Here is a 14484-nt window from a genome sequence, read left to right as displayed (position 1 = left end):
CAGCCAACTTGGCTAGGAACTCCAGAGGGCGTCGGGTGGCGGAGGACCTTGTGAGTTCATGCAGTTCCCTCACGAGACAGTGTGTGTGCTGCTACACAAGTCAGGTACCCCACTAGAACCACCACCCCACCAGTCAGTACCCGTTTGGTATCCTATAGACACAGAGTACAGGCAGAATCCCTCCAATGGAAACCGGTCTGCCTGCTTTAGAAACAAGTTGTTTTTCTACTTCTAAAACCACTACTCAGGAGCCCAAGTGATGTCTCGTTCTCCCACTTCTTTCTGCCAGCTTCTTTGCCCCGGGTATCCCCAAACCCCTCAAGGTTCTGCTCTCCGGGGCAGTACAGGTTCCTGCCCAACCCTCACCGGAAGCTGGGGTGGGGGCTGAGCACAAGAGGTGTCAAGAGCCAATCAAAGCCAGCTTCTCCCTTCCTGACCTTCGCACCTGATTCCCAGAGGCAACCCTAGCCCTCCCTCCGGATCGCTTGAAGGAGCCCAACCGTATTTTGAGTCCCCAGCCCTTTTCAGAAAACAGCTAAGACTGAAGGAAAACAGAAGAAGGAACGGCTAAAAGGCCTTCGTTGTAGGGTCTTTGACGGTTGGGAGGGAGCTTAGGGGGGCGCAAAGATTTCCTTGCCTATCCACCACCGAGAAAGGGGAGGGTGGAAGGGGAGGGGAGTGCGCTCCGAAGGAGGCAACAGGCTTCCAAGAGGGGACCTGCAATTCCAGAAGCTTTTCTGGAAAATAAAGTAAGAGAAGGCGAGGCTGTGGCGGGGGACGGGGGGGGGTGTTATTGGCTCTTCAAGTCCACTCTCCGCTTGCTAAAAAAAAAAAAAAGTGGTGGGGTGGGTGGGGCAGAACAGAACAAAACCCCACAACTTAACAACGGTGACCCCTAAGTATTTTTCTAGCCCAGCCAAGAAAGGGTAAAGACGGAGGTTGAGGGTGGAGGCGGTGGGAGCGAGAAGAGGTCAAGAGTCTGCCGGTGCCGCCAGGTGCACCCGGGCCCGCACGTACCTGCTGGCCGCCGCCACCGCTGGAGTAGGACTCGGCGTGCGCAGGAGAGCCGCTGCTGCCCCGGGACGAGGTGTCAAAGTTCCCGGGATAATCTTGGTACATGATCCGCGGTGGGGGCCGGAGAGGAAACAGGGTGGTTTTCTTCCCCGCCCTCGCCGCGGCCGCGCACTCTGCTGCGCGCTCGCTGGTCCACCGGCCCCGCCGCGAGCTGGGCTCTTCGCTCCGGGGCTGTCCCTCAACCGAGGCAGACAGGGAGGCGGCGACACTCGGGAAGTGACCCCCCGATCGCCGCTCACCGCACTTCGTTTCTGCTCTGCAAGCTCCGCGGAACCGGTTGTCCACCGGGTCCCTCCCTCTAAAAAGTCGGCGCGTCCCTCGGTCCCTCCCCTGCGCGCGCCCTTCCGCCCCCGCGCGCAGCCGGAGCTCCGCCGGGACCCACGGGCTGGATCAAAAATGGGCAACGCAAAAAGACTAGGAGCCCAGCGGGTGTCGCTTGGCAGCTCTGGGGGACTCCCTCCCCAATCTCACAGGGCGCCAAAAAAGCGAAAAAGAAAAGCTGCCGGTAGGGAAAAACTTCTGTTTCCTCCTTTTAGAAAAGAAGCCCGAGAATAAACTTCCTGTGGCCAACTCGCCGCCTGAGTTTCCCGGCGACTCGGACACTTGACTTAGGACAAGGCAGTGAACGCCGGTCCAGCGGCCGCGATCGCGCCGGCGGGACAGTGCCCGTGGGGTTCCAGGCTGAGCGGTGCTGAGAGGGACGTGGCTCCGCGTCGCAGTGACCTGCACCCCGTGTCCGCTCCGGGACCGGCTGGCCTCGCGCGTCTTGCCTTGCTTCGCCCTCCCTCTCTCCCTCTCTCTTCCCCTTTCAAGCTCTCTCTCTCTCTCCCTTTCAGTCCCTGCCGAGCGCCGCTCGCTGTCTCGCTCCAAGCCCCTGCGCTCTGCCCGAGATGAGTCACTACAATGGCACGAGTTCAACTCCACACTCTTTATTCTCCAGCCCCGCACCATGTGGATCGACTCACGTCAACTCTAGACTCCACCTTGCTGGGAGGAGCGCTCGAGGCGGCGGGGGAGGAGGCCGGGGACCAGGGGGAGGAGGAAGAGGCGCGGGAGGGGAGGAGGCGGGCGCGGCGCTCCCCTCCCGGCTCTGCTCGCGGTCGCGCTGACGCCAGCCGCACACCCCGCGCAAGGAAGGCGGGCGGTGGTGAGGGTGGGAGCGCGCGGCCCTGGCACTTTGGGGGCGCCGAGGCCGCTTGGGTTCTTGCGGATCTCCTCCACCCCCCGGGGCGCAGCGCCCTTGGTCTGTTCCATTGGCGCACGTTGCCAAAGATGGTCATTTGCGTTAGAGGACGCGAGTGCGGGTTTCCTCTCTTTCGGGTGACGTGGAGGGAGAGGGATTCCCTTGCCCGCTCCCAAGCGCGGCCCCCCATCCCCACCCCCAAAAGAAAGGGGCGCGGGGCGGAGCCCGAAAGCGGCCGCGCGGGCTCGGGCTCCGGGTTTTAGAAAACAATCGCAGCCCTGAAGCGGAGACGGGTGGCTCAGTGCGGCGCCACCGCGAGGCCGAGAACCCGACGCTCAGAGCCGCTCGCGGGGAGGGCGCGGCCGTGCGCAGTCGTCCGCACCCTCAGCGGCGCCGCCCGGTACAGCGGGCGTCCTGGACGCACCGGGCATCCGCGCCGCCCTGCGGCCGGGTCTTGGCGGGGTGCGGCACGGCGCCGCCAGGCGGGGCTGGCCTGCCCATTTTCCCCTCGGAGCCTGGCTGCCCACTGCTTCCCTTTTGTATGTGTGTACTCTTGGTTTTTTTGTTTTGTTTTGTTTTGACCTTCCAATGAATTTGCTAGAAGTGGTATTGAAGATAAAATTAGCCAGCGAGACATTGCGGGCGTCCCCTGTGCTAGACAATTAGGACGCATCTCATAGCAGTAACCAGGCCTTAAAAGCAAACCAAGCTGTTCAAACAAACAAACTGGGGGCCGAGAGGTGTGCCCCAAGTTGCCTTGAGCTGTTTTGGAGCAAAGTTCGAGGCACGCGTGGCCGGACTCCTGGCTCTTCCCGCCTTGCTGGGCGGGGTGGCGCACGGGGTAAAGAGCGCAGGCCTTGGAGTATGAACGCCTGGCCATGCTATTTACGAGCTGTGAGATCTTGGGCGAGTCTGGAGTCTCAATTTCCTTCTGTATAATGAAAGGTTTGGAGCGGACTACATTCTGAAGCTCTTGTCTGCTCCAGACCTCCAATCATCCTAAGAGAAGGTACCATGTGTACCGATAAGTGTTGCACCAGGAGTTGAGGAGCTCTTTCTTTTGAGGCAGGGTCTCAGGTAGCACAGGCTATCCCCGACCTCGGTATATGTCTTTATTTAAGCCTCCACTTCCCGAGTGCTGGGATTACAAACCAGTAATTACACCCAGTTTTTTAACCATCCTTAAGCAGCGCATCTGTCTGTATCCTAAAGATCTTTTTGAGGGGTGACTAGGAAGATGAGTTGTTGGGGTTCACTGGGGATTTTGAAGCGCTACGTATCTGCTATTTCACATCCCAGTCCTCAGTTTCCTTATCTGCGAAGTGGGGGCGTAACTAAGGAAAGAAAAATAAGAGCCGGGAACTCGAAGCTTTCCCGGGGCTCTATATAAAGCTCTGGCGTTTCCGGGACGGCTGGCGGCATCTGGCCGCCCCAAGGGCCCCAAGATACGGTAATCCCAAACAATACTCGGGGTCATTGTTTACAGTTATAAAACACATTCTGTCCCGAGCTCCATCCCCAAGGACTTGCGCGCGTGGTGAGCGGAGGTGGCCAGACTCCTCGCTCTTCTGCAGCTGCTCTCCCGGCAGAGTGCAGCTCTGCAGGCCCGCGAATGGGGTGTGGGGCAGGCGTACACGCACGCACCAGCCGTGGGTGCCTGGCTGTTTTTCCCCCTTCATCCCTGCGTCCTGGCCTGCCTGGGTGTTTACGCGCCTCTCTCAGCAGGACTGAGTAAATGCAGTCCTTTGACGCAAAACGGATCAGCCCTTCCTCAGCAGCAGCAGCAAACCCCAGAAAACTGGGGGTGGGAACGGGGGCAGGGCCCAGAAAAAATCGTGACACTTTCCCACTCGCCTCGCCCTGTGCTGTGCAAGCCCTGGATTGCCCTAGAGAAATCTTGGTGGTAGGGGGGTGAGCAACTGAGGGGTGGTAGGGGCCTCCCCGAGGAACCGCATGTCACAACAGCACGTATAGACGCACTTTTGGTTTTCCTTTGAGCCGCACCGGCTGTCCGGCCCTCCCCCAACCCGCACTCAATAATCGTGTGCTTCTGGGTCTCTCCCACACAGTCCTTCCAGTAACGCGGGGTTGGGGGAGGGAGGAGAAGGGGAACAGGAGCTTCCTCCAAGGCCTCCGCGGTCCCGGGCGCGCCCAGCCACCAGCAGGCGCCGCCGGGAGCGCGCCTTCGGGCCAGCGAAACCTCGCGCCCTCGCCCGCCCCCGCCCGGACCCGCTTCCCCGGTCCTTTCCTTTCTTGTGGCTTCCCGTAAAGCCCAGCAGCCCCCAGACGTCTGCAGAGCATCACGGAATCTGTGCTGATGCAAGTCGCCGGCCTCCCTTTGGTGCGCCCCGGCCTGACTGCAAGAGCTTTGATCCCTGCCTGGCCCCGCTCCCGAACGTGTGCTGGTTTCCAGTGCCTGCCCAGAGACCCGCGTTCCACAGCCTAGACCACCTTTCGGTCCTGTGGCACCAGAGCCAGAGCTGCGCCCCGGGGCTGCGCCGAGATTGGCCTCCCTCAGTTCAGTGGATGCCTGAATTTTGTCTTATCGAAACCCAGTACAGCGGCGCCTACGTGGGAAGACATCCCCGGAGGCACGCAGTTAGGAAGGGCCTGGAGTAAAATGCTAAGAACAGGGATTAAGCCCCAGTGTCTGGAATCTTAAGGAAAACAGATACTGTCTCTTGTAATCCTCACAACAAACATTCGAGGTGGCTCTCATTCCCAGGTGTCAATTCAAGAAAGTAACGTTAAGTAACTCGTCCAGGGGAACTGGTCAGTGTGCAGTAACCAGTAGGAGTGCAGCCGGGCTCTGGCAGATTCTGTCCCTCTGCCCCGGCATTACCTACCTTTCTGGCTTTCTAACCACAGACTTCACTTGTTCATGGCTTTAACTGACACTTAAAAGTGCTCATGTTTTCTCTTCTAAGTAAATATGTGGAGTGGGGGAAGGGAGGAGAGAAGCCTAGGTAAGAAAAAAAATGCCTGCGGATTCTTCTAGTCTCTCTGTGTGTGTGGACCCGCCACCCACCCCTGCCAGTTTCCTTGTTTGCCTATCCAGATGCGTTGGATCTTAGAATGGTGGTCCGTGTGACCACGCTAGCCCACCCTTCACTGAGGGCTTCGTGAAGACCTTTCTCAAGTACGGCTTAGCTTGTCTTAAAACATCCCCAGGAGAAGCATGGACAGCTGCTGTTGGCCAGACTGGGGATTGTGGGAGCAAAGCCAAATTAAAAAAAAAAATGGCAAAGCAGCCTCCTTAGTAGGGGCCAGCCTGTGGATGTTTTTGAAAGCAAAGCCGTCTCACACGACCTTAAACCAGTGTTCTGCCAACCTTGATAGTCTACAGAGTCTACTCCTCAGTGAGAAACATACCCTCCCACACTGCTGGGAGGAATCTGCAGTCATAACTTTATAGTAAACACTGCATTTAGACGATGTCTTAACATCCCTGAGATCATTTCAGTTTGAAGCCCGAGTCTTGGTTAGGGTTCCCACTGCTGTGATTAAACATGGTGACAGGAAAAGCAGCTTGGGAAGGAGAGGGTTGTTTTGCTTACTCGTCCATATTCCAGGAAGTCCTGGCAGGAATGCAAGGCAGGAACCTGGAGGCAGGAACTGGAGCAGAGGCCCAGGCTGAGGAAGAATGCTGCTTACTGACTTAGTTCCCAACTTAGTCTGCTTTCCTATCGGGTCCAGGACACCAGTCCCGGGGTGCTAGGCCCTTCCACACCAGCCTTTAATCAAAAGAATGCATTACAGATTTGCCTCCAGGAAATTCAGTAGACATTTCCTAAATTGACGTTCCTCTTCCCAGCAACTAACTCTAACTTTAGCTTGTGTCAAGTTGTCCAAAAGAAAAAGAAGCAAAATCCAGGACAGTCTGTTTTCTAGGACCTCCCCGTAAATTTGTCAGGGGCCATCAGCAAGCAGATTTCAGTTTCAATGGTTCAAATGGAGTGGTCGGAATGGTCACTATGATGAACCTCCTGGAGCGGGGAGGGGCGGGTGAAGAAACAGGGAACTTGATACATCTGGCAACAACTGGAAATAGACCACCAGTGGAGTCGCAGGGGGGGCAGAGAAAAATGCTCCCCTTAAACTGTTCAGAGCCACTAATCCTGAAGGGTGTGTTTGTTCTGTCAGGGGAGAGGTTCCAGGAAAGGGGCCTGCGAGGGTGTGGGAGTGGGTGCGGAGTGAACGAGACAGACTTCCTTTCCGTGGCCATATACCACCTTCTTGAGGGCCCGAAGGGCACGTGCAGCATATACTCTGAGATAGGACACACACATTTCTCCCAACATACACTGGAGATCTACAATGATCACAAGCTACGAAGGCAGAACGCTTTCAGGGTGGCACACGCCTATCATCTCAGCACTTTGGAGGTGAATGCAGGGATGCAGGAAGATCAGGAGTTCAAGGTCATAGTCTCACATAGTGAATTGAAGACCAGCCAGGGCTACATCCCCCACTCACCCAGGGGTGGGGGAGACAAGTCCTACCACATGGGTTCTAAATAGTGAACTGGATCCTCTGCAAGAGCAGTCAGTGCTATTAACCACTGAGCCATCGCTTCGGTATTGGGGCGGCTCAAAACTGTAACTCCAGTCCCACAGGATCCAACACGCTCTTCCAGTCTCCCAGGGCACCGCACACATGAGGTACACAGAAGGCAAAACACTCATACACACAAAATGATAGATGAAACATACATCTAGTGGACATTAGAGACGCATGTGTGTGCATACATCAAACCATTCATGGGCTGAACCCTTAAGGCTGCTGAGTTTTATTCACTCTGCTGAATTGTGTTACCCTCAATAAAATCAAGCAGCAAGAAACAACCCACATACAGAGTTATTTCCTATACTAAGTGACAATGCTTTGGCCAACAACTGCCTGGGGGACATCATGACTGTCTGACATTGGGTCAGTACACTCTACAATGTTCACACAATGACAAAAGTGACACATCTCTCAGAAAGTGTTGCCGTTATAAGGTATTAAATGACTATAAATCAAAATTTGGGTAACAAATTTTAGAAAATTATAAACCCTCCATTATAAACCCTGGAGGCTAAGTAGGAATTCTGCCCTGGAGTCAGAAAGGAGAATCTCCCTGCAGTGTGTGTGTGTGTGTGTGTGTGTACAGGTATGTGCATGTGTATGAATGTGTGTGTGCAACTGTGTGCATGTGTGAGTGTGAGAGTGTGCGTGTGTGTAGGTGTGTGTATGTGTATGAATGTGTGTGTGCAGGTATGTGTGAGTGTGAGAGTGTAGGTGTGTGCATGTGTATGAATGTGTGTGTGCAAGTGTGTGCATGTGTGAGTGTGAGAGTGTGCGTGTGTGTAGGTGTGTATGTGTATGAATGTGTGTGTGTAGGTATGTGTGAGTGTGAGAGTGTAGGTGTGTGTATGTGTATGAATGTGTGTGTGTGCAGGTATGTGTATGTGAGTGTGAGAGTGTGCTAGTGTGTGTGTGTGCACTCGCGTGCTCATACACGCATGTGAAAGCTGGCTACATTCCAGAGATAGAGTGATGGATGTGGCCGCTATCCTTCTGAAATCTCACAGTGTCAGAACAGAAGACACCCTGGTAGGGATGTTTGTCAGGTCCCGAGGGGGCAATGACCAACTTCCTTGCCTCTCTTTCTATTCTCAGATCCATGCAAGGAGGGCTGATACTGAGCGTGGCAGGAGTTAGACAGCTGATAGCCAAACACACCCCACTGTGACCTGGGCCAAGGGTCTTGACATCTGTGCACCTCTGTCCCAGGAGGCTGGACTGTCTTCTCTGTCTCAGAGAAGGGGAGGGAGGGAAGCCCCTTAGGAGGTGAAACTTTGTCTCTTCCACTTGGATCAGTCTCCTTCCAGGCATCCCATTTTTAAACCTACCCTTGTAGCTCACTTATGAGGATCCGGAACACTGAGGGAAGGCTCATTAGTCACACACATGAACTTCTCCCAGCAAGCAGCTGGCTGCAGGCTCAAACCACTTCTTACTTGGTTTGGGCCCCATGACTCTCCAGGAGCTCAATAGCCACCTGTCAGCCTGATGGGCAGGACCTGCCCAGTGCTTACTTGGGAAGCAGAGAGCCCGGATGTGCCCTGACTGTAGGCACTCTGCAGTCTGAGAAAAATATAGGAAAACACCCATAGTGGAGCCACAGAGCAATAATAATGGGAGGATCTATAAACCATCCACAGGGCATCCTTGAATCAGCTATTATTTTAACTGGGTCACACTAGTACATTCCCAGCGACATGAAGGCAGTTACACTTACTGTGCCCACTCAGCACCAAGGAAAGTGGATCAGGATCAGGCAAGTTGCCCACAGTGTCCGAGTTGCAAAGCAGTCAAGGTGAATGCCAGTCCTAACTTCCGGCCCTGGAGTCTTGGCATAGATGGTGGCTAAGAACTATTGCATGGGTGAATAATTGTCAAAATATGCCATTAAGACTTCTCAAAGAAACATTAAGGTGTATTTAAGAAAGAACTATTTCTTTAGAATAGCATCGAGCATTCCGAATGAGCCATTCTGCACCCACAGTTTGGTCACCAGAACAGAACTTTATCCTTTAATAGCCTAGAGGGTAGATGGGACCCACATTGTGGCTACTTGTTCTGTTTTGCTATTCTGTTCCTAGAATAAACACCATGACCAAAAGAAACTTGGGAGGAAAGGGTTTGTATGGGTTACAGGTCCATCATTGAGGGAAGCCAAGGCGGGGAACCGTGGAAGAATGCTGCTAACTGCCTTTCTGGACACGGCTTCTTTTCTTATATAGTCCAGGCCCAGCTGCCTAGAGACAGCACCTCCCACAGGGGCCTGGGCCCTCCCATATCAACCATTTGTCAAGAAAATGCCCCAAGACAAGCCCGCAGGCCAATCTGATAAAGGTTATTGCTCATGTGAGGTTTCCTTTTCCCGGTGACTATAGTTTGTGACAACCTGACAAAAACCAAGGAGCACACACTATTTTCCAGATTAAAAAACAAAACAAAACAAACAAACAAACAAAAAAACCTGAGGTTCCAGGGCCATGGAGAGGGCTCAGCAGGAAAAGGTGCTTGCCACCAAACTGGACAACCTGAGTTTGATCTCAGGGACCCACTTGGTAAAAGGAGAAAGGCAACTTCCACAAGTTGTTCTCTGACATGTGTGCACACAAACGTACTACATAAATAAGTATAGTTACAGTTCAGGTAAAGCAAGTCATAGATCCAAGGCCACACCATGGGAAGTCAAGAGTCTCTTGGGAATGCTAGGAGCCAAAGCCCCCATAGCCTATCTGAGGACTCCCTCCAGCTGTGCTGAGCCTGTTTCCTTTGCCTGGTCCACCGTCCCTCTCCTTCCTGTGGTGACTGCTTCGATGTTCCTTTAGGAAATTTCCAGTTACCCACCTCGTGTGCCACGACTGACCCTTAAGTTCCAGAGTGAACACGTGGGCACAGGACACAGGCCTGGCTAACAAAATGTCTCATGCTGCAGTTACTGATTGTATCATGGCTACAGGGATGACCCAAGTCCCAAGATTGCTATATGACAGTCAGACCCAAGACGTTGGCTAAAATCCCTCTAAAATTAGCAATCTATCACGAGGCCACTAAGGGCAAAGCAAACCTGAGGGTTAGAGAGTGGAGTTAGTTCAGTAACAGTAAGTATTCCGTCACCTGCCAGTGCCTCCCAGAACTTGTAAATGCTAGGACAAAAACCTCCCTTTTCTGCTCAGATCACTTGGAGGGGAGTATCACTCACAAGGGTCCTGAATACTTCACCCATCAGGAGCACCCACTGTTACTGTTCGCCAGACATTCCTAGAAACACAAAGATAGGTAAGATGGTGTCACTCTTGGGAGAATTTGGCACATGGATGAGAAACCGTCTCAGCTTTAAAAATGAGCAGGACAGCATCACACAGTGTTCTCTGGTTATTGCAGAAGGTTGGAGCATGTCTGCCTGTGTAGCCAGGAACTTGGCCTCAGGAATCAGATAGGATAACTAAAGGTTGGGGGACAATATAGGGCAGACAGCATTTGGAGGGGTCTAGGTCCAGAGAAGGCTGATGGATACCAGAAGCACAGTCTCAAATATACAGTCTGGGGTGGGTGGAGTAGGGAGAGAATGATCCTGAAGTGTCTCCAGATACCTTCTAGAAGAGCTAGGCATGTTCGGAATGACTTCCTGAGCAAGGTTAGGCTAGAATGAGTGCTGGTATTGGGGGAAGCAGATTTAACTTCAGCAAGAGACCGGAAGGCTATGGAAAGTTTGAGGCACATGTTTAGAGAGAGGCTCTGGTGGCATGGTAGTCCCTAAAGGCCATCTAGAAACAAAATGGGAGTCTAACTCAGCTGTCTCTCGGAAGACTGATGAGCGTGTCACCTGTCACGGGAGTCTCTCATGGATACTCACCCAGATCGGTTGGACTGAAAAGCAAAGGCTAGTGCATCAGGAAGCAGCTTGGGAGGTAGGGAGGGTGGGGGGCAGGAGCAGCAGGGGTGGGTTGGGAAGTAACAGAGCTTCAACTGTAGGTCTGAATCTCCTTTGCCAGTACACGGCACAGAAAATATCGACACAGACTGGATATTAGATGCTGCCCAGAATTATTCTCAGTTTTGTTAGGTAAGATAATGACATGGACTACATTATACAAAGTAATATTATTTCAAGACACATATTGAAGAACATGGGGTGACTGGCATAAGATCTGAGGGGGTTTTGTGCTAAGGGGTAAACAAGTTCTGTGCATGTTACTGAGCCACATTCCTGGCCCCTGCTTTTGAGTTTGCTTTAAAACATTTCAGCTAAGAAGGAAGGAAAATATTTCTATACGTTCCTATATGCATACATATTCTGTATGTATATGTCTTATACTATACATAGATCTGTAGCTAATTAACAAATAGAATACTGAGCAAAAGAATCCACACACAAAATACTACATATCATTCCATTCCATAAATTCTGTTCTAAAGGCAAAGTGAGTCTATGATCCAGATGTTAGACTTCAGAGTGTGGTTGGCTGTGTGGGATCAGGGTTGGGTCAAAATGGGGGAGCCTAAGGGCTCTATGTTGGCTTGGGTCCACCTGTTTCCTGACTGGGTAAGATGTGTATAGGTGTGTTGTGAAACATGTCACTAGGCACAGAACTTGTGCGCCTTATGTATGGCTTATGCTTCAATAAATGTACCCCAAAACTACCATTGCACACAGAGATCCAGCTTGGGAGGCTAAAGTAATGAGGAATCCTCCATGGCCAGTGTATGAAGAAGGTGCAATTAGAGTACACATTAGCCCTAAGTTTTCTAAACAGTTTTGAGAATGACCTTCCATGGACCAAGGGACACACATTAATGGGCATCTAACGTCAAGCCAATCACCCTTGCAGCAGAACAGAGAACAGAAGGGCAACAGCGAGATCAAAGCAAAGGGGCTCCTAAGTCTAAGTTTACTGACCCCTCCATTTGTCTGGGGGTCAGTTCAGATGCAAGGTGCCAGGCCTAATTAGACTCCGCCAGGCAGCCCGCATATGCCACTCAAGGAGGGAGCCAAGTTCTGCCAGAATCCATGCTAATTCCCTCTGAGAATCAGCACACTCCCTCCCGCCATGGTGTGGGCCAGCTGCTGTGGCTTAATGGGCACACGCACTGCCCCATGGGGCACACCAAGTCTCTGGGACCAAGGCTGTGCTGCCTGCACCAATAGCACATTGTGTGATTTCCTGTTGGGGACACATGAGCTCTTGAGGGGAGGGAAGAGTCCTGGAAAGAAGGAAGCAAAGGAGGAAGGAAGAAAAAAGGAAGGGAAGTTGGGAGGGAGAGAGGGAGGGAAGGAGGGAGGGAGAGAGGGAGAGAGGGAGGGAGGGGCCTCCACTGGCTTTGCTTCTGACATAGCTGTGGTGTTTTTAGAGACAGCCTTGGGCTTGTGGGCAAAATCTTGAGGTGTGCATTTCTCTCTGCCACTTGGCTGCTGCATAAGTTGATGCTTGTCCCATTGTTGTACAGCCCCCCCTATCACACACACACAGTGTAGGGGTGCTGATCCCATGTCTGCCTAAGGATGCAGAAGAGCCTAGTGATTCCATCAAAGCGCAGTGGGTTAGAACCCTGGTCTGCTACCCTATAGCAAAGTAAGCCTGGCAGTTCCTGGACCTCTCTACCCTCCCTTGTGATGTGTGGTGACAGTAACACAGAGATCTCAGATCGGAATGTCCAGGCAGCTCAGCAAGTAACGCTACCAAACCTGATGACCTGCGTTCGATTCCTACCGAGAGGGTGGGAGAAAACCAGCTTCCGAGGGTTGTCCTCTGACCTCTATTTGAGCATACGCCCACAAATGCACACACACTCAAAATAAATAAATAGCATATAATAAAGGATCTTTGAACCACTATGAGGATTATATGTGCATATTGAAAAGATCGTTCTCTGTCCATTTATCTATATTCCATCATGTTCCCCAAAGTGGCTGTGGCTGTGGGGAAGAGTTGCAAAGCAGTCTGGGAAGGACTTGGCATGTGATTAATGCTCACAGTATCGCATTCTGCCCCTGCCTATCTCATAAAGCTGTGGGGAACTCAAATGGATAACATTCCTAAAAATAGCTTGTAAACTTGGAAATTTCATACACGGGACAGCTAGAGGAAGTGGGAAAAGCAGGGAGGGAATCAGAGTCTGGAAGACGTACCCAGGCATCTTCCAAGAAAGACATGGGATGCTTGAACCACTGAGCCTTCCATTACTCGGGGACACTGTGAGCATGGGCACGGTCAGGAGGAGCCCCGCCTATAAGGTTCAGCAGTGTCAGAGAGGGAAGAACCCAGGGGCTCGTGTGAGCAGCCCCTCACACACTATTGAACTATTATGAGATCTGAAGACCAGTGCTGGGCGGGGAGCATTGGCCTTCAATTCTCACAAGTGTCTAATGGCTTGATTCTAGTCACCCAGAGCGGCCGAGGCAGAGCAGCAGCAGACATTGCTTCCAAGTTCACGGCCCTTCACGCTTCCCTCACTCTGGCTGGGACACCTGGAAGTACACACAGAATGGCCCAACTGCCTCCCACTAAGTGTGCCTGGCATCCCAGCCACAGTTGATGTGCCAAGGGGCTCCTTGAACGGCGCCTACAGCCAATGAATATAACACAGCCGAGAGCAAACACAGAGCCTTATTGTTAGGGACAGCGATTACTGCCCTGGGTGGGGCATTTATTTATTATCACATTTATTTCTTTTCATTAACAGAAAGCAAACATTCCTCACCTGAGGAACTGGAAGGCTACCACCTGGACCAGAGGATAGAAGATGTCTCTCCAGACAAGTCGAAGCCGATTCACCCTTCTTAGGTGGCTTTCGTCACCTCCAGGTCAAGTGAGGGTAAGAAAGGTTTGGGTCACACCTAAGAAGAGCTGCAATACTACCATGTGCAGAGGTGAAAACTAACAATGAAAGTTATGGTATAGGCCTTGGGCAAAATGTTATGCCATATTCGATACCACTGCCGACGGTCTTCTGTAAAATGTTGAGGTGGTAAGAGTTAAGTGATAGACTGTGGGGGTCTCTAACATGGTGCCCATGGGCAGACACACAACAAACAAAGCTGTATTTAAAAGCGAAGTGAGCCTGGTGGTGATGACTCACGTCTTCAATTCCAGCACTCGGGAGGCAGAGGCAGGTGGATCTCTGTGAGTTGGAGGCCAGCCGGGTCTATAGGGTGAGTTCCAGGACAGCCGGGGCTACATAGTGAAACTCTGTCTCAGAAAAACATAAACAAACAAATAATAAATGAAGCAAAATGAACCTTGCTTTGGCAGCAATTGCACAGCATGGGCGTTCCAAAATTACTGCTCTCAGGCTAAACAGAGCAGAGGGCAAGAGCCCAGGTGTTCCAGATGTAATCTCACTTGGAGGTGTGTGTGTGGGGTCAGAGGGGACAGATTTGTTGACCTTTTAGGGTCACGCTGCTTCCCTGGTTCAGCTCTCATTTCATGGTCTGCAGCTCGCTCTGTGGCCACGGGTTGGAGTGTCTACCCCCACCTAGCCTGTGCGTGTGACTCATCCCAGCCCTCTCCGATTCCCCTCAGGACAAGCCCCTCTCTCACCTCCCTCCGTCTGTCTTTCCTGTCCATCCTGCTCCCATTTCACAAGATCCAACTTCTGAGATTTATTCAGATTTCATTTTCTCCGGAAAAGAAGAAGAAGAAGAAGAAGAAGAAGAAGAAGAAGAAGAA

The 14484-nt window shown here is 52.3% G+C and overlaps 1 protein-coding gene and 1 long non-coding RNA gene across 2 annotated transcripts in view; one reads left to right on the top strand and one right to left on the bottom strand.

Moving 5' to 3' along the window:
- The window catches only part of Fosl2 (FOS like 2, AP-1 transcription factor subunit), a 22379-nt gene extending 20346 nt beyond the window's left edge, over positions 1-2033 (bottom strand). The window contains exon 1 of the mRNA XM_005073566.4: positions 1018-2033. Coding sequence (XP_005073623.1) covers positions 1018-1119 — 102 coding nt within the window. The 5' untranslated portion in view covers positions 1120-2033. The remainder of the gene's footprint in view (positions 1-1017) is intronic.
- On the top strand, positions 1468-14484 carry LOC121133771. Its single transcript, XR_005870749.1, has 3 exons — positions 1468-1579; positions 13499-13630; positions 14338-14484. It is a non-coding gene; the product is annotated as an uncharacterized LOC121133771 (long non-coding RNA).

The sequence above is a fragment of the Mesocricetus auratus genome, unplaced genomic scaffold (genome assembly GCF_017639785.1).
Source record: "Mesocricetus auratus isolate SY011 unplaced genomic scaffold, BCM_Maur_2.0 Super-Scaffold_100024, whole genome shotgun sequence".
In the NCBI taxonomy this organism is placed as follows: Eukaryota; Metazoa; Chordata; class Mammalia; order Rodentia; family Cricetidae; genus Mesocricetus; species Mesocricetus auratus.
The sequence above is the reverse complement of the archived record's forward strand: the minus strand, read 5'-3'. Positions and strand labels throughout refer to the sequence as shown.